This window comes from Oncorhynchus kisutch, linkage group LG4 (genome assembly GCF_002021735.2).
Source record: "Oncorhynchus kisutch isolate 150728-3 linkage group LG4, Okis_V2, whole genome shotgun sequence".
NCBI classification, from domain to species: domain Eukaryota; kingdom Metazoa; phylum Chordata; class Actinopteri; order Salmoniformes; family Salmonidae; genus Oncorhynchus; species Oncorhynchus kisutch.
In genome coordinates this window covers 58398095-58422999 of record NC_034177.2, presented here as the reverse complement: position 1 = coordinate 58422999, position 24905 = coordinate 58398095, and the positions used below count along the sequence as shown (strand labels likewise).

Here is a 24905-nt window from a genome sequence, read left to right as displayed (position 1 = left end):
AACAGGGTATAAGATAAACAGAGTAGCAGCAGCTTGTATGTGAGTGGCTATGCGGGCGTGTAGAGTCAGTATAAATGTATGTTCATGGTGTGTGAGTGAGAAGATGATTGATGGAGTGAGTGTGTGTAGAGCTCTGTGAGTGTGCGTAGAGACAGAGCAAAACAAAGAATATAAGGTCAATGAAGATACAAGGTGAACTCCGATAATCTGTGTAGCTATTTTGTTAGCTATTTATCAGTCTTATTGCTTGGGGATAGAAGCCGTTCAACAGCCTGGTAGTTGATGCACTGGTACCGCTTGCAATGCGGAAGTATAGAGAATAGTCTGTGGCTTGGGTGGTTGGAGTCTATCAATTTTCCGGGCCTTCCTTTTACACCGCCTGATACAGAGGTCCTGGATTGCTGGGAGCTCGGCCCAAGTGATGTACTGGGCTGTTCGCACCACCCTCTGTCGTGCCATGTAATCGAGGGCGGTGCTATTGCCATACAAGGCAGTGATGCTCTCAATGGTACAGCTGTAGAACTTCTTGAGGATTTGAGGGCCCATGCAAAACTCTTTCAACCTCCTGAGGGCGGAAGAGGCTCTGTCTCGCCTTCTTCACAACTTTGCGTGTGTTTGGACCATTTAAAGTATTTTTTTGGGACACCGAGGAACTTCTCAACTAGCTTCTCAACTATGCTTGCCCCCATCCACATGTCACATGCACAAATACAGTGAAATGCCTTTCTTGCAAACTAAAAATCCAATAATCAATAACAATGTACAGTTGAAGTCGTAAGTTTACATACACCTTAGCCAAATACATTTAAACTTAGTTTTTCACAATTCCTGACATTTGATCCTAGTAAAAATCCCATCTTAGGTCAGTTAGGATCACCACTTTATTTTAAGAATGTGAAATGTCAGAATAATAGTAGAGAGAATTATTTATTTCAGATTTTATTTATTACATCACATTCCCAGTGGGTCAGAAGTTTACATACACTCAATTAGTATTTGGTAGAATTGACTTTAAATTGTTTAACTTGGGTCAAATGTTTCGGGTATCCTTCCACAAGCTTCAAACAATAAGTTGGGTGAATTTTGGCCCATTCCCTCTGACAGACCTGGTGTAACTGAGTCAGGTTTGTAGGCCTCCTTGCTCTCACATGCTTTTTCAATTCTGCCCACACATTTTCTATAGAATTGAGTTCAGGGCTTTGTGATGGCCACTCCAATACCTTGCCTTTGTTGTCCTGCAGCCATTTTGCCACAACTTTGGAAGTATGCTTGGGGTCAATGTCCATTTGGAAGACCCATTTGCGACCAAGCTTTTACTTCCTGACTAATGTCTTGAGATGTTACTTCAATATATCCACATAATTGTACTACCTCATGAAGCCATCTATTTTGTGAAGTGCACCAGTCCCTCCTGCAGCAAAGCACCACCACAACATGATGCTGCCACAGTTGGGATGGTGTTCTTCAGCTTGCAAGCCTCCCCCTTTGTCCTCCAAACATAATGATGGTCATTATGGCAAAACAGTTCTATTTTTGTTTCATCAGACCAGAGGACATTTCTCCAAAAAGTATGATCTTTGTCCCCATGTGCAGTTGCAAACCATAGTTTTCTATGGCGGTTTTCTAGCAGTGGCTTCTTCCTTGCTGAGCGGCCTTCCAGGTTATGTCGATATAGGACTCGTTTTTTTACTGTGGATATAGATACTTTTGTACTTGTTTCCTCCAGCATCTTCACAATGTCCTTTACTGCTGTTCTGGGATTGATTTGCACTTTTCTCACCAAAGTACGTTCATCTCTAGGAGACAGAACTCGTCTCCTTCCTGAGCGGTATGACAGCTGCGTGGTCCCATGGTGTTTATACTTGCGAACTATTGTTTGTACAGAGGAACGTAGTACCTTCAGGCATTTGGAAATTGCTCCCAAGGAGGAACCAGACTTGTGGAGGTCTACATTTCTTTTTCTTCTGAGGTCTTGGTGATTTTTTAAAATGTTCTAATGATGTCAAGCAAAGAGGCACTGAGTTTGAAGGTAGGCCTTGAAATACATCCACAAGTACACCTCCAATTTATGTCAATTAGCCTAACAGAAGCTTCTAAAGCCATGACAAACTTTTCTGGAATTTTCCAAGCTGTTTAAAGGCACATTCAACTTAGTGCATGTCAACTTCTGACTCACTGGAATTGTGATACAGTGAATTAAAAGTGAAATAATCTGTCTAAACAATTATTAGAAAAATGACTTGTGTCATGCACAAAGTAGATGTCCTAACTGACTTGCCAAAACGATAGTTTGTTAACAAGACATTTGTGGAGTCGTTCAAAAACGAGTTTTAATGACTCCAACCTGTCCATGTCTGCTCCTGCTCTTCCCTTCCCCTGGCGCTTGAGGTCACCAGTTTGCCATCCATCACACATACCTACCTTCCGTCTTCACACGCATCAGCGAAATTGGACTCACCTGGACTCACTTATCATCTGATTTTTTCATCCCCTATATTTGTCTGGTAGGCTCACTGGGCAGCTTTCGGCTGGCTTTCCCTTTTGCGTGATATTGATATAAAAATGTTTGCATTGGGCCTTTAACCTTTATTTAACTAGGCAAGTCAATTAAGAACACAAATCTTATGTACAATGATGCCATACCGGGGAACTGCCTTGTTCAGAACGACACATTTTTACCTTGTCAGCTCGGGGATTCAATACATCAACCTTTTGGTTACTGGCACAACACTCTAACCACTAGGCTACATGCCGCCTTACATTCATGTTTATGATAAGAGGGAATCTTTTGTGTAATATTCCCCCCTAGGATATCCCATACAGTACTATTTTCAGCACAGGGCAGTGTACATTGTAGTCTCTGGTGACAGACTGTTAAAACAAACAAGTTACAGTCATATGAGTAACCAAATCGTGTAGCTGGCCAGCAGGCATGTGGGATTTGGTTCTGGGTTCTCAATATTATACATTCCTACTCCGTCTCCTCACATAACAATAGTCTTGTCATTTAAAGGTTATCACTGAAATGACTGAGTATATTGTTTGTTAATATTTACAAGACAAATGAATGACCTTCAAAGGTAACTCACATAGTTTTTAATGTACTATTTTAATCTAACTTCCTGAAACCCTGCCCTCATTTCCTCTGCATTTACCTGCCTATGTTCCGCTAGTCACTACCTGCATATTTGGGCTGTGTTGTTACACATATAAGCACCTTATCACTGGTGATGTGAATTGGTGGTGGTATTTCATCAGAGAACATATCTATTCCAAACCCTTTGTCTTATTTTTTAGCCTGTTGAATGAATGAGTGAATGGGTAACACTTTATAATAAGTATCATGAAAAAACATGTTTTTTTCTACTTGGGTAAGATGGGAAGGTGCATCCATCTTCTGCTCCAAGGGAAGGATCTGAAGTTCGGACAGCTGCTTTCTTAGCATTTAAAAAATAAATAAATGAAGAAGGGAGTTTCCCTTAACTCCATGCTTTTTACTGAATTCTGGACATGTTTTAGATAACTACTTATTTAAAGTAGGCCTTTAAGCATTACGCACAAGTCATACGCCTTTATAACATTTACAATAATTGATGAAGCATTTAGAAGCATTTATAATGGCATATTTATGTGTTACAAATGAAGGTATACATATTGTGTGACCCATCCCTTTATTAGACACATCTTCAGGAAATCAAGTTACAATGATAAACACACTTCGAGTGATACATGATACTTTTTACTTAAGTCTTTACACCACTGCTGCTAACCGACCACCCCCTCCTCAAAGTATTTGTTTTGCTCCCACCCTCCCCCCACCTTCCCACTTCTCTCTCTTGCTCTTGTCCAGTTAAAACCCTCCCCTTCTCCCTCCTCCAATCCCTTCTTCCCTCCCTCTATTCTCAGTGCCAGTATTTCACAGGCAGGCAGGGAGAGAGGCAGTCAACTTGACCTTCACCAGAGCAGTTGTCGACCCTATCAGTTTGATCAAGGAAGGGACTAATACATACTCCCTCACACCGGACACACACATACTAACACACTAGTGGGGAGACCAGGGCAGAGACCAGACACACACACTCACTCACCTGTGCTTTGTAGATTGGAGACACACCTGCAGTCCAGGAAGCGGATACACACTCAAACTCACCCACTCACCTGGACTATATTCTTTACGCTCCAGCTCTACTGGTTCACCTCTTTCCTGACTCGACTGAAGGAACAACAGGTAAAGTCCTGTTTTCGGTCCCTTCCTCTCTCCGATGTCACTATCCTCTCTAGTCTCCAACACACTCTACTTTCTTTCCTCTTCTTTCCTGTCCTCTCACTCTCCAGTTATCTGTCTCCCCTTCTCCTCAAAACACTCCCAGAGCCTCATACAGGGACAGGGAAAGTAGGCTAACAGCTCTGCAGTTAGCTCCCAGAGATACTGAGGTAAACACCCAGAGGCAATAGCAGTAGTTAAGGTTGTTGAGGTAGCTGTACAAGTCTGCTGTTGTAATTAATAAAGCCACTTTTCTATAGAAGAGCTATGGAGTAGTTATATACAGCTGAAGCAGCGGTAGTTGGAGAGCGTTGGACTCCAGGACTGGTTGACTGTGTGTTCTGTGTTCCAATAGGACTGTGTGTGTTGTGTACAAAGGAGCCTATCATCCTGCTCTCTCTGCTCTACTCTCAACAGAACTCTGTTTACACTGTGGGAAGTGAGTGAGAGCTTGTCAGTCTGTACTTTCTCTCTTGCTTTCTTTTATTCTTTATTTCTTACTCTCTCTCCCTACCTATGTTCTCTCTCTCTATCTATTTTCTCTCTCTTTCCGTTGTCTTAGTACTGTGTAATCAAGTGACAATGCCAGAAAAGCCGGTGTTTGGAAGATGTATTGGCACGGGTGTTGTTAAGCCCAACTCTATTCCTCCAAACACTGACTCCGAGGGCATTGTCAACGGTTACCGACATATTCAAATAATGATTGACATATGTATATAATTAAAAAAAAAATGTATTCATACTATTTCATCCTTCAACAAGATATAGTCCCGACATAAATCTAGGGTTGCTCCCCAAGCCGGCTGGTCATTTGTTCTATCAGTTCGGTTGTCAGAGAGACGACGACCCGGTCGTTCAGTCTTTTTGTTCTGTATCTATGGAACAAAAACACCCAGACCATACTGGCTGGCAACGTTCTTATCCCTTGCTTGCTAGCTAGCAAACTATGGATAACTTACAGCCATGTCAAACAGCTAGAATAACAACAGTAGCTGCATTTGTTTTAAGCTGTTTTCTAGTGAAATTTATTTGAATACTTCCATAACAATTTCACCTGGCATAGAAACTGTTCTCTCTCGTCAGGACACTGTTGTTCAGAGGAGCTAGCCAACAACACAGCTAACACAATCACTTCAAACTGAAGCTGGAAAAACTGCAAGCTAGCTGCACTTCGTTTCTTTGAGCTTTTTTTCAATTGACATTTCTTTGTATATATATCCATAAAAATGATGCCAGCTGATTCATGTTTTCGACTGGCTGAGAAATGCGGCCTGCCTGTCTGTCATGTTCATTACTATGGGACAGCTGGAGATCGAATTGGAATATTGAACCAATGTTGCAAATGTCTGATAGACAGACAGCAATATACTCCACCGTTGACAGCTAAATATTAGTCTGAAAGAAATGTGAGAAAATGTCTAGATGCTCTTAATAGTGGAGATTAAGTTTATACATTTCCCGACTGGGCTGATGAGACAGTGGATTGCGCAGTCAGATGGAACAGAGTAAATAGGTATTTTAACGTTATAGATTTAGCCGGTGGTAACTTATGGCATAGACACCGGCTCGAATGCGGTTTTAACCAATCGGCATTCAGGAAAAGACCCACCCATTGTATAAATAAATATAATGTACTGAAACTTGTTGGACAAACAATGACATTGCAATACTGTGTTTGAGCTCATGCAAAACCAGTAAAAGCATTTCTCTTTACTTTACAAACAGAATACCGGTATGTTCAGTCACACAATCTTAGTAAGCAGGACCAAGGTCAAGTTTTTTTTATGTCACATGCACAAATTCAGTGAAACGCCTTTCTTGCAAACTCAAAACCCAACAATGCAATAATCAATAACGTAAAAAAAACTACTATAACTAACAACTATAACTACTATAAAAAAAAACACAAGAAATAAGAAGAAATATGTAAGTAAATAAGCATACTATATACAGGGTCCGTTCCAATACCGTATTTACAATGTGCAGGGATACTGTAATGATGGAGGTAGATATGAATAGGGGTAAGGTGACTAGGCAACAGGGTATAAGATAAACAGAGTAGCAGCAGCTTGTATGTGAGTGGCTATGCGGGCGTGTAGAGTCAGTATAAATGTATGTTCATGGTGTGTGAGTGAGAAGATGATTGATGGAGTGAGTGTGTGTAGAGCTCTGTGAGTGTGCGTAGCGACAGAGCAAAACAAAGAATATAAGGTCAATGAAGATACAAGGTGAACTCCGATAATCTGTGTAGCTATTTTGTTAGCTATTTATCAGTCTTATTGCTTGGGGATAGAAGCCGTTCAACAGCCTGGTAGTTGATGCACTGGTACCGCTTGCAATGCGGAAGTATAGAGAATAGTCTGTGGCTTGGGTGGTTGGAGTCTATCAATTTTCCGGGCCTTCCTTTTACACCGCCTGATACAGAGGTCCTGGATTGCTGGGAGCTCGGCCCAAGTGATGTACTGGGCTGTTCGCACCACCCTCTGTCGTGCCATGTAATCGAGGGCGGTGCTATTGCCATACAAGGCAGTGATGCTCTCAATGGTACAGCTGTAGAACTTCTTGAGGATTTGAGGGCCCATGCAAAACTCTTTCAACCTCCTGAGGGCGGAAGAGGCTCTGTCTCGCCTTCTTCACAACTTTGCGTGTGTTTGGACCATTTAAAGTATTTTTTTTGGACACCGAGGAACTTCTCAACTAGCTTCTCAACTATGCTTGCCCCCATCCACATGTCACATGCACAAATACAGTGAAATGCCTTTCTTGCAAACTAAAAATCCAATAATCAATAACAATGTACAGTTGAAGTCGGAAGTTTACATACACCTTAGCCAAATCAAATCAAATTTATTTATATAGCCCTTCGTACATCAGCTGATATCTCAAAGTGCTGTACAGAAACCCAGCCTAAAACCCCAAACAGCAAGCAATGCAGGTGTAGAAGCACGGTGGCTAGGAAAAACTCCCTAGAAAGGCCAATACCTAGGAAGAAACCTAGAGAGGAACCAGGCTATGTGGGGTGGCCAGTCCTCTTCTGGCTGTGCCGGGTGGAGATTATAACAGAACATGGTCAAGATGTTCAATGTTCATAAATGACCAGCATGGTCGAATAATAATAAGGCAGAACAGTTGAAACTGGAGCAGCAGCACAGTCAGGTGGAAGTTGAAACTGGAGCAGCAGCATGGCCAGGTAGACTGGGGACAGCAAGGAGTCATCATGTCAGGTAGTCCTGGGGCATGGTCCTAGGGCTCAGGTCCTCCGAGAGAGAGAAAGAAAGAGAGAAGGAGAGAATTAGAGAACGCACACTTAGATTCACACAGGACACTGAATAGGACAGGAGAAGTACTCCAGATATAACAAACTGACCCCAGCCCCCCCGACACATAAACTACTGCAGCATAAATACTGGAGGCTGAGACAAATACATTTAAACTTAGTTTTTCACAATTCCTGACATTTGATCCTAGTAAAAATCCCGTCTTAGGTCAGTTAGGATCACCACTTTATTTTAAGAATGTGAAATGTCAGAATAATAGTAGAGAATTATTTATTTCAGATTGTATTTATTACATCACATTCCCAGTGGGTCAGAAGTTTACATACACTCAATTAGTATTTGGTAGAATTGACTTTAAATTGTTTAACTTGGGTCAAATGTTTCGGGTAGCCTTCCACAAGCTTCAACCAATAAGTTGGGTGAATTTTGGCCAATTCCCTCTGACAGACCTGGTGTAACTGAGTCAGGTTTGTAGGCCTCCTTGCTCTCACATGCTTTTTCAATTCTGCCCACACATTTTCTATAGAATTGAGTTCAGGGCTTTGTGATGGCCACTCCAATACCTTGCCTTTGTTGTCCTGCAGCCATTTTGCCACAACTTTGGAAGTATGCTTGGGGTCAATGTCCATTTGGAAGACCCATTTGCGACCAAGCTTTTACTTCCTGACTGATGTCTTGAGATGTTACTTCAATATATCCACATAATTGTACTACCTCATGAAGCCATCTATTTTGTGAAGTGCACCAGTCCCTCCTGCAGCAAGGCACCCCACAACATGATGCTGCCACGGTTGGGATGGTGTTCTTCAGCTTGCAAGCCTCCCCCTTTCTCCTCCAAACATAATGATGGTCATTATGGCAAAATAGTTCTATTTTTGTTTCATCAGACCAGAGGACATTTCTCCAAAAAGTATGATCTTTGTCCCCATGTGCAGTTGCAAACCATAGGCTTTTCTATGGCGGTTTTCTAGCAGTGGCTTCTTCCTTGCTGAGCAGCCTTCCAGGTTATGTCGATATAGGACTCGTTTTTACTGTGGATATAGATACTTTTGTACTTGTTTCCTCCAGCATCTTCACAATGTCCTTTACTGCTGTTCTGGGATTGATTTGCACTTTTCTCACCAAAGTACGTTCATCTCTAGGAGACAGAACTCGTCTCCTTCCTGGGCGGTATGACAGCTGCGTGGTCCCATGGTGTTTATACTTGCGTACTATTGTTTGTACAGATGAACGTGGTACCTTCAGGCATTTGGAAATTGCTCCCAAGGAGGAACCAGACTTGTGGAGGTCTACATTTCTTTTTCTTCTGAGGTCTTGGTGATTTTTTAAAACGTTCTAATGATGTCAAGCAAAGAGGCACTGAGTTTGAAGGTAGGCCTTGAAATACATCCACAAGTACACCTCCAATTGACTCAAATTATGTCAATTAGCCTAACAGAAGCTTCTAAAGCCATGACATAATTTTCTGGAATTTTCCAAGCTTTTTAAAGGCACATTCAACGTAGTGTATGTAAACTTCTGACTCACTGGAATTGTGATACAGTGAATTAAAAGTGAAATAATCTGTCTAAACAATTATTGGAAAAATTACTTGCGTCATGCACAAAGTAGATGTCCAAACTGACTTGCTAAAACTAGAGTTTGTTAACAAGACATTTGTGGAGTCGTTCAAAAACGAGTTTTAATTACCTTTCATGTCTGCTCCTGCTCTTCCCTTCCCCTGGCGCTTGAGGTCACCAGGTTGGCATCCATCACACACACCTGCCTTCCGTCTTCACACGCATCAGCGAAATTGGGCTCACCTGGACTCACTTATCATCTGTATTTTTTCCTCCCTTATATTTGTCAGTTCCCCAGCTCTGTTCCCCGCTGCCTCATTGTATTGTTTTTGTCTTTTTTATAAATTTGCTGACGCTGGTCCTGTCTCGTTCACTTCGATGCATCTGCTTCTTTTTCGAGCATATCAAAGTGCTAATTAATAAATAGTTCCAGATTCTCTATTATCCAGAATGTTTGTTTCGTAGTTATCAGATAATCCTACATTTTTGTGATGAATTCACGGGACAAGCTGTGCCTACCACGCTGCCGCATACCATGTCATCACCCTATACGGCCCTGTTTGTAACCTCAGGTTGCACTGTGGAACATCCAGATGCTCTTTTGCGAACTTTTTGTTTTTTTGACAGCAGTGGCTTCTTTTGTGGTGTCCTCCCATGAACACCATTCTTGTTTTATGTATCGATGACTCGTCAACAGAGACGTTAGCATGTTCCAGAGATTTCTGTAAGTCTTTAGCTGACACTCTAGGATTCTTCTTATTGAGCCTTCTGCACGGTGCTCTTGGAGTCATCTTTGCAGGATGGCCACTCCCAGGGAGAGTTGCCACAGTGCTGAACTTTCTCCATTTATAGACAATTTGTCTTACCGTGGACTGATGAACATCAATACTTTTAGAGATACTTGGAGGGGACAATGGTTTTGAATGCTGAACTGTAGTCAATGAACAGCATTCTCTCATAGGTATTCTAGGTGGGTGACGGCAGTGTGGAGAGTAATTGAGATTGCATCATCTTTGGATCTGTTGGGGCAGTCTTTGTTTCTCTACGAACATTACCGATTTTCTGACTCAGAATAGTGTGTTATGTGTGGTTTTGCATTATGGAATTTTTAATGTTTTTGGTGATCTGTCTCAGAGTTTTATGTGTATCATCTTTATTGATTTAGGAAGAGGATGTGGAATTGCAAGATTCAAGTAATGTATTATGTGTTGGTCAGGTCTTTAAAGACTTTGATAACCTTATCAGTGGTAGCTCAGTTGGTAGAGCATGGCGTGGTTTCGATTCCCGGGACCACCCGTAAGTTAAATGTATGCACGCGTTACTGTAAATGCATATCTGGGTCGTTCTTGAATTGTGGTGTCATTTGGTAACGGAAATGTGTAAAGAATTTACAAATCTAGGTACATCTAAATAAACTAATATGGCAGCGTAGCTCTTTCAACTGACAGCCTCTGTCATCCCATATAGGGGTTGAAAATGGCAGATTTTGTCATTGATAAACTACTACATTTGAACGCAGTGGGTGTACAGTAACATGCTATACGTGATGTCAGAGCTCAGGTTCTCCACCACAGCGCTTCATTCGTTTTGACTAATAGCCGTTAACTTGAACACAGAACACAACAAGAAGATGCCCTCATCCCTCCCGCTAATTGGGCTACTTTTGCACATTTGTTGTTGACCGAGTCAGGGAAATGCTGTAATCGAGGTTGTCCTGAAAATAACGAGCCTATGTTTGTAGTATGGTGAAGAAAACTTGCCTCGGAACACTCAATTGAATGCACTCAAAACTCCATTCTATGCGCACCAAAATTACAATATGTTTGTCTGAAGTGCCTTTTGAAAGCCTAACACTGCAAGATCGTATTCTATAATTTAGCTAGCCATGTTGGCATTAGAATAAGCTTTCAAATTATGCCCACCTGACCCAGATTGTGATTTATATTGGAAGGTTTTGGGATTGCGTAAACAACAACAGTAATTGTGTGACGTGGGACGCAGGGCTGTTTTCCAAACAAAAAACTTGCTACAGTTCCTCAATGTTAAAGCTAGGAGAGATAAAAATAAATAAATAGCACTTTATAGTTAAAGGCTCTTTCCTTTTGTCATAAAAGTACATTTAAATGACTTAACTGTGCACAGTTTGGAAAGGTGTTTGGCCACTTAGAGACAACAGTTAAACCTCTCATTCAAACCATTGTAATCGGGGTTTTTTTCAGCTTGCAATTTCTCAAATTCCAATGAATAATATTATGTTACTGAATGTTTCCAGAGTATTTTCAGATTTCATTATTGACAAATGCTGTGAAAATGACAAATGTAAAATGCACATAAAATCGTATTGTAATTTTTGGATTCAGTCTTGTCAGGTGAACTGTTGTGTCCTCGCCTTTAGTTGGACAATTTCCCCGTAATCTTCAGTGTTCTCTTTCAATTGCTACCATGGTTATGCATATGCTTTTTAGAGTTCTTCTTTAAAAAAAAGAAACATTTCAATTTGGCCCTATTCATATGCTCTAGACAAATTTCCACGAGTGTAAGGGGTTAATGACTTTGAATAATTTTGACCATTATGATAATATTGTGCCACCAGTAGGAGTAGTAACACCAATGATGGTTACACCAATGATTTTTTTCGTTTTATTTTGTTTTACCTTTATTTAACCAGGCAAGTCAGTTAAGAACAAATTCTCATTTTCAATGACGGCCTAGGAACAGTGGGTTAACTGCCTGTTCAGGGGCAGAACGACAGATTTGTACCTTGTTAGCTCGGGGGTTTGAACTTGCAACCTTCCGGTTACTAGTCCAACGCTCTAACCAATAGGCTACCCTACCCTGATGGTAACACCAATGAAAAAAATTGGAGGTTATTAAGGATTTTCTTAAACGGAGGCCACAGATGCGCAAATCTAAGGTCATTAACCGTTTGAAAATAATTGACTTAAGCAATATGATTAATAATTTTGTTCACAATGTAATAACATCAAGTGCTTTCTCACATTCAAGTGACACATTTAGACACCAAATTATAAATGGAATCCTCAAATTTATGACCTACTAAAAGGGTGTGATTAGAAAATAATTTTCTTTAAAATCGACCCTTCCCTCGATAACAGTTTGCTATTGGAGGGAATGATTTTCAAGGTGGTAACTCCAATGACATAGAACTGGGGGACAGACATTATACTAGTAAAAAATTGGTATTGTAATAGCTGCCTTCGTTTTTATTGATCTATACAATATACTATCTATCTCTCATCGATACTCGATACATCGATAGTCATCGAATGGTGTTCATGGGAGGACACCACTATCACTAATCACTTTCTAAGCATTCAAAATAATAGATATCTCTAAATCCCCAAAACATCTCTCTACAATTCTACACGTCACTACTGGTACAAGCCAATTTTCTAACCCTAAGTACTTTAAACAATGCGTAAACAAAGTTTTGCAGTATGTTTTATCATTGATATATTGATATCATTGATATGTTCAATATAAACAAAAACATCATTCTTTTGTCATTTTAATGTGTTTTTCATGGTTGCATAGGCAAGGGACACAAATGCCACCACAATTCAAGAACGACCCGTCTACGAAATGGCATGTACTATGGTAGAGCCTAAGATAGACATGGTCTCTAGAAAGATGTTGTGCCAAATGTTTACAGATTATTAGGGAAGCGCTTTACACATGAACAGAAGAACGTTTCCCTTGTTATCACGTTTATGGTTTCCTTCAAGGCAGGATTTCTTACAATTGCTATACAATACTTTATTATACAATACTTTACTATACAATACTTTACTATGCAATACTTTTACTATACAATACTTTACTATACAATACTTTACTATACAATACTTTATTATACAATACTTTATTATACAATACTTTATTATACAATACTTTACTATACAATACTTTACTATACAATACTTTACTATACAATACTTTACTATACAATACTTTACTATACAATACTTTACTATACAATACTTTACTATACAATACTTTACTATACAATACTTTACTATACAATACTTTATTATACAATACTTTACTATACAATACATTTACTTTCCAGTGCCTGCACTTTTTCACAACAATCTCATTACTTCTGTGTTTTTCTTGGCTTTCTCCTCTGTATCCGTGTGTGTTTCCACCCTCACCCCAGTCTCTCTCTGCTCTGTGCGTTTGCAGGCCCAGCAATACTGAGATTGTGCCATAAGTTGATTGCTCCACACAAATTTCTCCATCCTTACCCTAGCACACCCTCCGGCCCTGTCTCCAGCTGCAGTGATGGGAGCATATAGGAGAGTTTGGAGGTTGGGGGGCTGCGTCGGGGCGGTGTTGGCCTGGATTGGGGCACTGTTCCTGGGTTCCAGCTTGGCCCAGCCTCCCGCTGACTCCTGTCCTACGGGAGTCACTCCCTTGAACCTGAGCCAGCCCCAGTACCAGTCAGTCCCAGGAGCAGACACAGGCTTCATGTCCGGGGTGGTCCAGTCCTTCCTCCACACCGTCCAGCCCAACCCCTTCCCCAAAGGTCAGTCTAGGGCTGAATTTGTCTGGTAAAAAGTAGTGTACTACAGTATACAAAGGGAGCAGGGTGCCATAGTCAAAAACAAAACAAGTGCACTATAAAGGGAATATTGTGCCATTTTGGACATAGCCTAGTCTATATATCATACTGACCTCATATTGACCTAGCCAGTTGTGTGTAGCCACTATGTACATCCCATACAAATACATGGGCTTCCTCCAATTTGCAGAGTGAAAATGGTATAGAGCTATAGGGGAATTGTATTATAATTTTTCTTCTGTTGCCAACTAATCTCTTGTGAACAGACTACGTAAACATTAGGCAATATTTTATTTCTAGGTTAACTGAGATTAGTTTCCATCAGGAAATGCACTGTTTGCTTTACTCCTAACTCTCCCCAAAGATATGAGCATGTGTGCCTATAGTGATGTAATGAGGTTAAACATTAGAGCCAACCAGCGCTCTTTAACCATAGAAACTGGCGACGCCGTTAGCCAGTAAGTGCGTTCATGGGAATGCCTTTGGTGTGTTGTGGGTCAGGCTGTCAATGGTTAACTACTGTAGTCAGATGAAAGTATTTTGTAGATGGTGTGTTTCCTTTTATTTAGTGAGTGACTCATACACATGTTTACCCCAGAAACCACAGAGCAGAGTAACAGCGTAGGCCTGTGGACAATACTCCACTGTAGTTTGTCTCACTGACAGAATCTGATTGTCCATCTCCCTTGTCACGACAGTACATTTCACTATGATGTCAGAGCTGGCTCAGTTTATCTATTGCCTCCTTGTTAGAGCCATTATTGATTCTGTTTGACAAACAACAGCGAAGGTCCCTCAGGTATATATATATACACACACACACACACACACACACACACACACACACACACACACACACAAGTTAATCAGTCATTGACCTTTGCCCAGGTGAAACTCGTCTTAGATCAGAGAGCTCTCAGGTTGCTATGCACGGATTGGATAGCGATAGTCTCTCTGATCATGGCTTCTATCCAATCAGGATTGGAGGTATTATTGCTGCTTAGTATTTCAACCCTTGTTTGCGCATGTTTTGGTTTTATGTTTGTTGAGAACACTGACATTCGTCTGTTATTATGTGCCAGGCAATGAGCAGAAAATGTAAAGAACTTTAAATTTCTGAACCCAACTGTAAATACGGACTGATTCTCTCTCTCTCTCTCTCTCTCTCTCTCTCTCTCTCTCTCTCTCTCTCTCTCTCTCTCTCTCTCTCTCTCTCTCTCTCTCTCTCTCTCTCTCTCTCTCTCTCTCTCTCTCTCTCTCTCTCTCTCTCTCTCTCTTTTATATATATATTGAACATGGTGACAGTAGCCTTGTTCTAGGCTTTATTTCTTGTGATTCCTTGTGCGTTTTATTATGATGGTGACAGCTCTTCCGTAGTTGATTTACTCAACATGTGTGGTAGTCACCAACACACATTTGTGCAACAGAGAAGAAAAACACTCATTTAAAAAAAAAAAGTGGTTCACACCTCGTTGTTACTCTGTAACAGTTTTCACAATTCAATGCAACTTATCTAGTCCGTCAGCATTCACTAGACTGTGAGTGGCCTCTGTGTGAGAGAGAGACAGAAAGAGGGAGCGAGAAATGCAGAATTAGAGAGAGAATGTGAAAAAGCAGAATGTCCTCCTTCCCAACTAGACAGTGATATATCTCCTCTCAGGTTTCTCTCCAGAATGCCAGCTGTTGGTGTATGAACAATAACCATAACTACCAGGGTTAGACAAGACAATGGTGGACAAGCAGTTCTTTAATGTGTGGTTGGCTCAGGTCTTACAACACCGGTATGGTTACCCATGGTTTCATGATCCTTAGGTTAGGTTACATCTAAATAACATATGGGTAAGTTTGATTTCCTATCTCACTGTTGTCAGAGAGAGGGAGAGAGAGAGAGAGAGAGAGAGGGTGAAGGAGGAATGAACGAAGAGAGGGAGGGAATGCGGGTGGGAGAGATCAGAGGGTTGATGTAAAAATGTAACGCCTGATCTCCATTCAGCCTTGTGAAAGTGTGAACTCTGATCCTCTCACATGAACACGCCAGAAGATGTTTATATGTTTATAAAAAAGAAACTTCCCTTTATCAGGACCCTGTCTTTCAAAGATAATTAGTGAAAATCCAAATAGCTTCACAGATCTTCATTTGTATAGGGTTGAAACACTGTTTCCCATGCTTGTTCAATGAACCATAAACAATTAATGAACGTGCACCTGTGGAACGGTCGTTAAGACACTAACAGCTTACAGACGGTAGGCAATTAAGGTCAGAGTTATGAAAACGTAGGACACTAGAGAGGCCTTTCTACTGACTCTGAAAAACACCAAAAGAAAGATGCCCAGGGTCCCTGCTCATCTGCGTGAACGTGCCTTAGGCATGCTGCAAGGAGGCATGAGGACTGCAGATGTGGCCAGGGCAATAAATTGCAATGTCTGTACTGTGAGATGCCTAAGACAGCGCTACAGGGAGACATGAAGGACAGCTGATTGTCCTCGCAGTGGCAGACCATGTGTAACAACACCTGCACAGGATCGGTACATCCGAACAACCGCAACAACAACTGCCCGAGTTACACCAGGAACGCACAATCCCTCCACCAGGAACGCACAATCCCTCCACCAGGAACGCACAATCCTTCCACCAGGAACGCACAATCCCTCCACTATAACACTGGATGGATGGATGGATGGAAAGCTGGCAAGTTACTTAGCTCCAGAGGCTACAAAGAGGGCTAACCCTAGCACGATGAATACATAGTGCTGGTTCTCTACGGATCAGCTGGACAAAGTGTACTTCACTGAGGGTGTGGCGGCCCGGTCATTGAATGTGGTCACAATGCTGCTGATGTATTATATTGATTTGCTACAGGAGCTGAATAAGACCACAGAGTCGGAAGTCGGTTTCAGAGCTTCTCGATGAAATCCGTGCTGCTGTTGATTTTGTACTGCGTCCGTCCTGCTGTACTATCCTGGCTATGGTGAGAAGTATGTGTTCACCACCACCTCTGCTTGACATTGTCCTGGATTCCTGACAGGGACAGGAGGATGTATTTGGATGAGCCAGTTTCACCAACAAGGGCAATAGTGCTCCCAAGTGGCTCAGTCAACTGGGACAAGTTACTGGTTTGCAAAGTCCCCCAAACCCGGTGTGGGCTGGGTATCAGAACAGCAGTAGCAAGAAAGCGCATTGTTTCTACAAAAGTTCCTCTGTGTTTATTGGGAGTGCGGTCTCATCCAGTTGTGGGTATAATAAACAGTTCCTTCCCCTAGTTCAGACACACGGTTGTCAAGTAGTGGATATTAAATCCCACCCACTCTGGGTGGTGCTCTGCCCGTTCAGGAGACAATGCATGGGAGACTGGCAGCGTGCATGGGAGACTGGCAGCGTGCTCCGTCCAGTGGCTGGCATGCACAGTTTCACCATGGGCGATGAGGATGGTGACAAGGGGTTACAGTCTGTAGTTCGCTGTGCGTCCTCCTTTTCTTGATGTCATTATGTCAATGGTCTCCGAGGTCCTAGCACCTGTCTTGAGAGAGGAGATTTCCTCTCTCCTTCAAAAGCAGGCTATTCGGCTGGTTCCCGTGTCAGTTCCCAAGAGCGATGGAACGTTGAGTCCCAGCGTTTGGTTTATTCATATAGATCTGAAAGATGCATGTTTTCATGTGGCTACACATCCTCCCCACAGAAGGTTTCATTTCAAGAGGTTTCATTTTGAGGGTGTGGCCTACGAGTTTCTGGTCCTGCCTTTCGGACTCTCCCGATCGCTCTGCACCTTTTCTATGGCAGTGGAGGTGACGTTGGCACCGGTGCAGTGCCAGCGGATCAGAGTATTGGCCTATCTGGATGACTGGCTGGTCATAGCGGAGTCGAGGGAACAGGTGGAGCTCCACCCTGCCACGCCGGTTTCCCATATTAAGTCTGTGGTGCAAAGTGGATTACAAGAACAGTTGTTTGACTCCGTCTCAGTGCTTTCAGTGTCTGGATCTCATTCTGGACATGGTTCTGAATCCGGTGTTTATTGTCCCAACAAAGGAGGGTCGCATTCCGGCTCTGTCCGGCACGGTTTCAGCTGGGGCACTCTGCGCCTTTTCGCTTGTGCCTGCGGTTATTGGGTCTGATGGCCTCTATGAAAGCTGTGGTGCCTCGAGGACTTCTGTTGAGGTGTCTGTTGAGGCGCCAAATGATTGCTACGCATCTGGACACATCTCGCTACTGCCATTGATTGCTCAAGATATAACCGTCATGCCTAAGGGAGTTGACTCCATGGAGGGACCCGCGTTTGTTGTTGCAAGGGGTTCTCATGGGCCTGGGTAGTGTGCTGCATGTTGATCACGACAGATGCATCTTTACTGGGATGGGGAGCGCTTTGTGTGGGCTACTCGAAAATAGGGATTTGGTCAACAGCGCAAAGGGCGCTGCATATCAATTACCTAGAGCTACAGACTGTTTGCTAGCCCTGAGGCATTTCCTTCCAATGTTGGAGGGACAGAATGTGTTGGTAATGTCCGACAACAGGCTGGCGGTGGCGTACATCAACAGGCAGTAGGGGGACGCTCGTATGAAGCAGTGCGCATTTTCTGTCACTCAGGGCGATGTATCTTCCCAGATCTCTCAACATGGGGCAGTTCTACTTTCCAAGGGGGAGTGGAGACTGCACCCCTCTTTCCCAGATCGCTCGAAAAATGTGCATTGTCATTTGTTCTGCTCAATGACGGTTATGGGTGCTCCCGTTTGGGAACAGACGCTTTGGCGTGTCAGTGGCCTCGGACCCTGCTCTATGCGTTCCTCCGCTGGGCCTGATTCATGCCCATGTGGAGAGGGTCCATCAGGAGGGTCTGGTGTTGATTCTGGTGGCAACCCCGTTGGCCCGAGCAACCTTGATTCCCAGAGATCATCCATCCGCCTGTTGGACAGGGATCCATGAAGGGTTCTGTGTCGTTGGGATCTATTGTCCCAGTCGCAAGTGAGAATTTGTTACCCACGGCCGCAGATATGGATCTGTGGGTTTGGCCCCTGAAAGGCTGAATTTGACGGCTAGGGGTTTAACCTCGAATGTGATTATGTCCATACACTCGGCCCGTGCGCCCTCTACAAGACGGTTGTATAACATATAAGTGGCGTGCGTTTGAGATTTGATGTCAGGTTAAAGGAGATTCTCCTTTTCAGAGCTCTTTGGTGGACATTTTGATGTCCTTCCAAGAGCTTTTTGAGCAGGGCCTTTCTTTTTATACATTTGAAGCTTATGTGGGAGCCATCTCGACGTGTGATGTAGGTATTGTCAGTTCTACCCCAGGGTCTCAAATCAAATTTTATTTGTCACCTGCGCCACATGCGCATTTGTCACATGCGCCCCTCCCCTCCCCTCCCCTCCCCTCCTGTGTGTGCATGGGCTGTCATAGGCGTGCTAGGCTTGGGGAGTGATTGTATGTTTCCATAGTATGTTATACAGAGTGACAACGGAAAAGGAACGTACAGTTATGAATATAACTACTATTCCCCGAAGGAGGGAACGAGGTATAACATACTATGGGAACATACAATCAATCCGCGCCTACAGTGGAATTGGGCTCGCTGAAGAGCGGTACTTAATTGAGGAAATGTATGCGACCCACAGTATTATAGTCAGGAAGGCGGGACTTCCGAGGGCGGGCTTGGCATCCGTTTGGCGGGATTTCAGTTCTTCAGGTGAATATGATTAGTTGTTGACTCCCCATAGTATGTTATACCTCATTCCCTCCTTCAGGGAACAATAGTTATATCATAACTGTACGTTTTCATAATTGCTTTCATATGCCGTATGATTTCAAGATCCTTACATATGTACGTATTGTGTAGTGCTTATCCAGATCCTCTGTCTTCTTTTTTTTTTCTCCCTCTCCATCTCTCTCTCTTAGATTTGCTGGTGAAATTATTGGAGGAAAATGGCAATATATACAATGATGACAAGACCATTAAAGAGGTGAGAACAGATGCGCGTAAGACTCCTGTCCACATCACAGTCAATCTATTGTCTAGTGATATTTGACAGAGTGTGACGTCACATCGAACAACAATGACTCTTCATTGTTAAAGATAGAAGATTGGTCTAATGAATATTTCTGGTCATTCGGTTTTCATAGTATTGCATGAGTAGTAGATGACAGTGTAAAGTACGCTAACACTACACAGTAATGTGCAACGTTAATATATTTGAGCAAAGTGTCACCATCCTTCTCTTCACCAATGATGAATCAGCCAACTTTTTTTCTTCTTATTTACACTGTGCTCATAATCCTATATATCATACTAGTGTATCTGTGTGTTTATGTTAATGTGTGTGTCTGTGTATGTTAACTGTGTGTGAATCTCCTCAGATCCTTCTCTATGAAGTTGGTTTCCTAGTGTGTGCTGCTATAGGGATCGTGTACATTATCCTGATGCCCCTGGTGGGGTTCTGCCTGGCCTGCTGTCGCTGCTGTGGACACTGTGGGGGACACATGTACCAGAAGCAGACTAAAGCTGTCCACTGTCACAGGAGAGGATTCTACTGGGCTACGTTACTCACCACGCTAGTCATACTGTAAGTGTGCGCGCATATTTTAAGCCTTTGGATAAGAAAAAATAACTGGAACATTTTTTATATGAAGTGAAACAATGAACACACACTAACTTTTCTGTGCATGTGTGTGTAGTTCAGGGAACATCTGCATGTTCTTCAGCAACCAGTTTCTGAAAGGGAGTGTCGAGGACAGCTCTGTAGAACTCAACAATACACTTGACAACCTCCAAACCTACCTCACTGCTGTCCCACAGGTGTGTGTGTGTGCGTGCGTGTGAGAGAGGACTTACCTGTGATTTTCAGAAGGGAGTAGAAAACCTAAGTAATAAATGAAGAAGGAAGACCAGTTTAGTTTCTAAAACATTATAGACATGTCAATACAGACAGTTTTATAGATAAACAGTGGGGTCTTAAATTATTGACACCATTGATAAAGATGAGCAAGAATGACAATAAAATAAATCATTCAAATACTGGAGCTATGGAGTATGCTCTACAGGCAGCAAGTGGCACCTTAATTGGGGAGGACGGGCTCATGGTAATGGGTGGAAGGAATAAATAGAATGGTATTGAACAAATCAAACATGTTTTCCATGTGCTTGATACCATTCCATTCACTCTGTTCCACCCATTATTATGAGTTGTCCTCCCCTCAGCTGCCCTTGGTATGCAATTTCTTTGGGGGGGGGGGGGGGGGAATTACATTGTTTTATACTAATACAATTGCTCAGAGAAAGAGATTTTGTTTAACAAGTGATATGTTTTTTTTCTCAAGAAGGTTAGGGGTCAAATTTATTGACACCCCTAAAGATTATTATGAATCAAGTTGTCACAGGTTTAAATTTTGGCCCCATGTACCTAGGACGCAATGACTACATCAAGCGTGACTCTACAAACTTGCCGTATGCATTTGCAGTTCGTTTTGGTTGTGTTTCAGATTATTTAGTGCCCATTAGAAATCAATGGTAAATATTGCATTGTTATTTTGGAGTCTATTTTACTGTAAATAAGAATAGAATATGTTTCTAAACACTTCTACATTAACGTGGATGATACCATGGTTACGGATCATCCTAAATGAATTGTGAATAATGACGAGTGATTTTAAACAGTCAACAGTGGGTCAAACATCATACCCCCAAAACATGCTAACCACCCCTGTTATTTGCAATGGTGAGAGGTTAGCATGTCTTGGGGGTAGGACCTTTGACCCTCTGTCACACCATTAGTTGCCCATTCACCTTAATGGTTAACTGACGGTCAGGCTTGCACTGTCAACACTTTTATCTGGTACAACAGAGGGAGAGGGACGTCGGGGGAAGAGGGAGAAGAAGGCAGGGGAGAGAAAGGGAGAAAGGGGGCAAGACTGGGGAGAAAGAGAGAGGAAGAAGGGGTGGAAGAAGGGGGGGGGGGGGGAAGAGGGAGAAAGAGAGAGGGAAAGGATGGAGAGAGAAGGATAGGTTAATGGTAGGGCAGGTTGTGTTGTTAGAACATGTCAATCATTCATTTTGGCTGTCGGTAGTGGCTTTGAAGTTTCAGTTTTGTGTTCAGAATGTGCTTGAGAGTCTCCTCAATGTTATGTCGTCTCTCCTGTGTCTAAGTGTGTGTGTCTTCTATCTCTGCTCAGCAAATTGATAGTGTGCTGGTAGGGAGCAATGAGACAGTGGATGAAGTCACCAGAAGCCTCAATAGTGAGTACCCAAGCTTCTAGTCACATAATGCATCACACGTTCTGCAAAGTACAAACACAATGAAACAACTGTAATGCTAATTGTCGTTTTGACCCAGTAGTGACTAGCTGCCATTCACAATTTGGGAAACACCAATGACATACATCTCTACCTTCTCTCTCACTCACAGATATAGGTAATCTGCTGGGCAAGGAGATCCAGAGAAGGCTAGAGGGCCCCCTGAAACCTGCCCTGCAGTCTGTCAGAGATATAGCCAATGGTACAACTCCATCCTGTGTGTGTGTTTTTGTGTGTGTGTGTATATTCCTCTTCTGATATTCTAACAGGGTTTTCTATGTGTGTGCGCTTGTGTGTGGTGTTTGTGTGTATATTCCTCTTCTGATAGAGGTTCATTTGAATTATCTACATTAATTGTTTAACAAAGTGCTTTTTAAAGTCTTCTGACATTTTAAAATGTGTGTATGTTGTATTTGTATCCTAGTGGTGAACAGTACCAGTGTCCTGCTGGTGAGGTTAGACTCTACTCTAACCCAGGTCCGGTCTGATGTATCTGTGGTCCAGGCTAATGTTAGCTCTGTCAGAGACCGCATCAACAGCACACTGAGAAACCCTAACTGTACTGCGTGCTCGGCCTATCAGTCAGAGCTACAGAAACTAACATTTGCCACCACTATCGCTGTGAGTACAACTTAGTTTCATGTTGCCGCCTCTTCCTCTTTCCACGTTTCCACGATTGTTCTGGTTCCCCAATTGTCACCCTGTAACCACCGGTGTGTGTCTTTTCATCATAATGGTTTGTTCTTGATAAGGAAGGATTCAGGCCTTTTGTTAAACACAATCAAGCTCTTCTGTGTTCCTGATAACATGTGTGTGTGGTTTTCGACAGTGTGTGTTGTGTGGTGATGGACTGTGTTTTGAGGAAATTGCCTTGCAACAGGAGGAACACATTACTGGGTTAATGAGATCGACACGACACAGGCAAATGAGTAGACTCATTGACTCATGGTGTTATCTTTGGATGTCAGGTTTCAGTCTGTAAGCTGACCTGACTTGTCCTTTCTTCCGCCTCCTCCTCCTACTCCCTCTGACGCACTCCCCCCCCCCCCCCCAAACAGGCTACCACCAACGAAGGGCTTGGGTTTCAGGAAAATGACAGCTCATAATGCATGCTCACATGCACACACACCTTATCAGTAACACAAGACGAAACCAGACATTTCTGTCTGTAGCAGTTGATGTTACTCTTCAATAACACAGGCCCTTAAGCATATCAGGGGGAGAACAATTGGTTTATTCAAAGAGGAGGACAAATCATAGATGTTTTGCTGAGAGGTAGATGTTCATTCTCCCCTGTCCTCAGTGATTCTCTCCACAGAACAAAGGGACAGTATGTAGTTTTATAACCCAGCTCTAGCCTGTGGTTGACCAATTAGAATTCCTTGCAATTAAACTGTGCCAATGGCCAAGTAACAAGTATCCGATTTCAGGCTCAATGTATACCAATGAGAATTTGCCATATAGCTACAGACTGAAATTCCTCCCATGTCTCTGACCCATTGGTCTTTAATCCCTATTACAGAAAATAACACTATTTCCATTGATCGTTAGTACTCTATTGACTTTTAGTCCTCTTGAACTTTAGTACTATATTGACCTCTCATCCTCTGCATTGTGTATTTATCTTCTAAATACATGTCCAACAAAAGGCCTGAATAGTTCCATATCAATGTTGTTTTTAGACTTCAGTTTATTTTATCATAGACAATGCACTATTTCATTAATCCCTATCACTGATCTACTTCGATAACGAGCATCATTTTAAAATGTGATGATCTAGTTTTGTGGGTGGAGTTTAAATACTTGGTCGATGTATATAGCATAGAAGGGTGTAATTGTCTTTAGGACAGCTGTTTTTTTAGTCAAGACTTTCGTGTTTTTAACGTAATATGTAATTGTTGTACTGTATGTGGGTTTATAGTTTTGTTTAATGTTGTGTTAGTGTATGTAAGTTGTTTTGTCTGAAACGTTGTTCCCCCTGCTGCTATTGGCCAGGTCTCTCTTGGAAAAGAAAGACCTGGTTCAATTTCTCAATGAGAAAAACCCATATAAATAAAAGTAAAATCAAAAATAAGGCAGGCAATGTCAGCATAGTTGATAGTTCTGGCTTTGCTGCCCCCTTCTGCCAAAGCATAATAATGACATTTACTGCAAAGAAGTCATTGAAGATTATGAGCAGTTTGCAATCTAAAGTGTGTGTGTGTATGTGTGTGTGTGTGTGTGTGTGTGTGTGTGTGTGTGTTCCACAGGTCCCCAGTCTGAGTGAGCTGCAGTCGGCCGTTAATAACGTCACCAAGGCTGATCTAAACTCTAAAGTGAAAGAGGTGAGTCTGTCTGGACTAAATAGACACATTTTTTCAAGACTATGTATTTGGATCGTTCCATATGGGCTATGGAAGCTATCAATTAACTAGTTGATTTTATATGCAACAAATGTTCAATATCCAAATTAGGTGTTTTGTGGCATGCCAGGCAAAGTAATCATACACAATGGCACCTTTCTTGCTGTGTCAGTACTGCGTACTGTATGCCATTGTGGAAAACATGAGTAGAAATAGGTCAGGTCAGTGACCACAGATAATGTAACTCATTTATAATCAAAGGGAATCCCTATTTTGTAAGTACAGGTTAAGGTAACCTCTGGATGGAAGACAGTGAGTTAGTGTGTGTGTCTGCTTTTTAGAAGAATGTCGCTGGGGATGGCTGCTGTTTTAAGGGCTCCTACCCAATTGGGCTATCTTGTGTGTTTTTTCCCCCGCATTGTTTGTTACTTATTTTGTACATAATGTTGATGCTACCATCTCTTATGACTGAAAATAGCTTCTGGATATCAAAACAGTGATTACTCACCTCGAACTGGATAAAGATTTTTTGTTTAATGAGTTTGACACGAAGGATATAAAAGGCCCAAATCCCCGTCATTCGCATGAAGAAAATAAGG

General features: G+C 42.3%; 1 protein-coding gene across 5 annotated transcripts in view; it reads left to right on the top strand.

The window, feature by feature from the left end:
* Window positions 1-3913: 3913 nt before the first annotated feature.
* Window positions 3914-24905, top strand: part of LOC109889739 (prominin-1-A) — a 32648-nt gene continuing 11656 nt past the window's right edge. Inside the window, exons 1-9 of one of the 5 annotated variants that reach the window (XM_020481403.2) lie at window positions 3914-4228; window positions 13399-13650; window positions 19573-19637; window positions 20032-20237; window positions 20350-20470; window positions 21844-21907; window positions 22077-22166; window positions 22389-22585; window positions 24214-24288. In XM_020481403.2, the coding sequence (XP_020336992.1) occupies window positions 13407-13650; window positions 19573-19637; window positions 20032-20237; window positions 20350-20470; window positions 21844-21907; window positions 22077-22166; window positions 22389-22585; window positions 24214-24288 (1062 nt within the window). In that variant the 5' untranslated portion in view covers window positions 3914-4228; window positions 13399-13406. Of the gene's footprint in view, window positions 4229-9412; window positions 9826-13307; window positions 13651-19572; window positions 19638-20031; window positions 20238-20349; window positions 20471-21843; window positions 21908-22076; window positions 22167-22388; window positions 22586-24213; window positions 24289-24905 lie in introns of those variants that run through there. The other 4 variants (XM_020481400.2, XM_020481399.2, XM_020481402.2 and 1 more) reach the window with 4 other exon arrangements.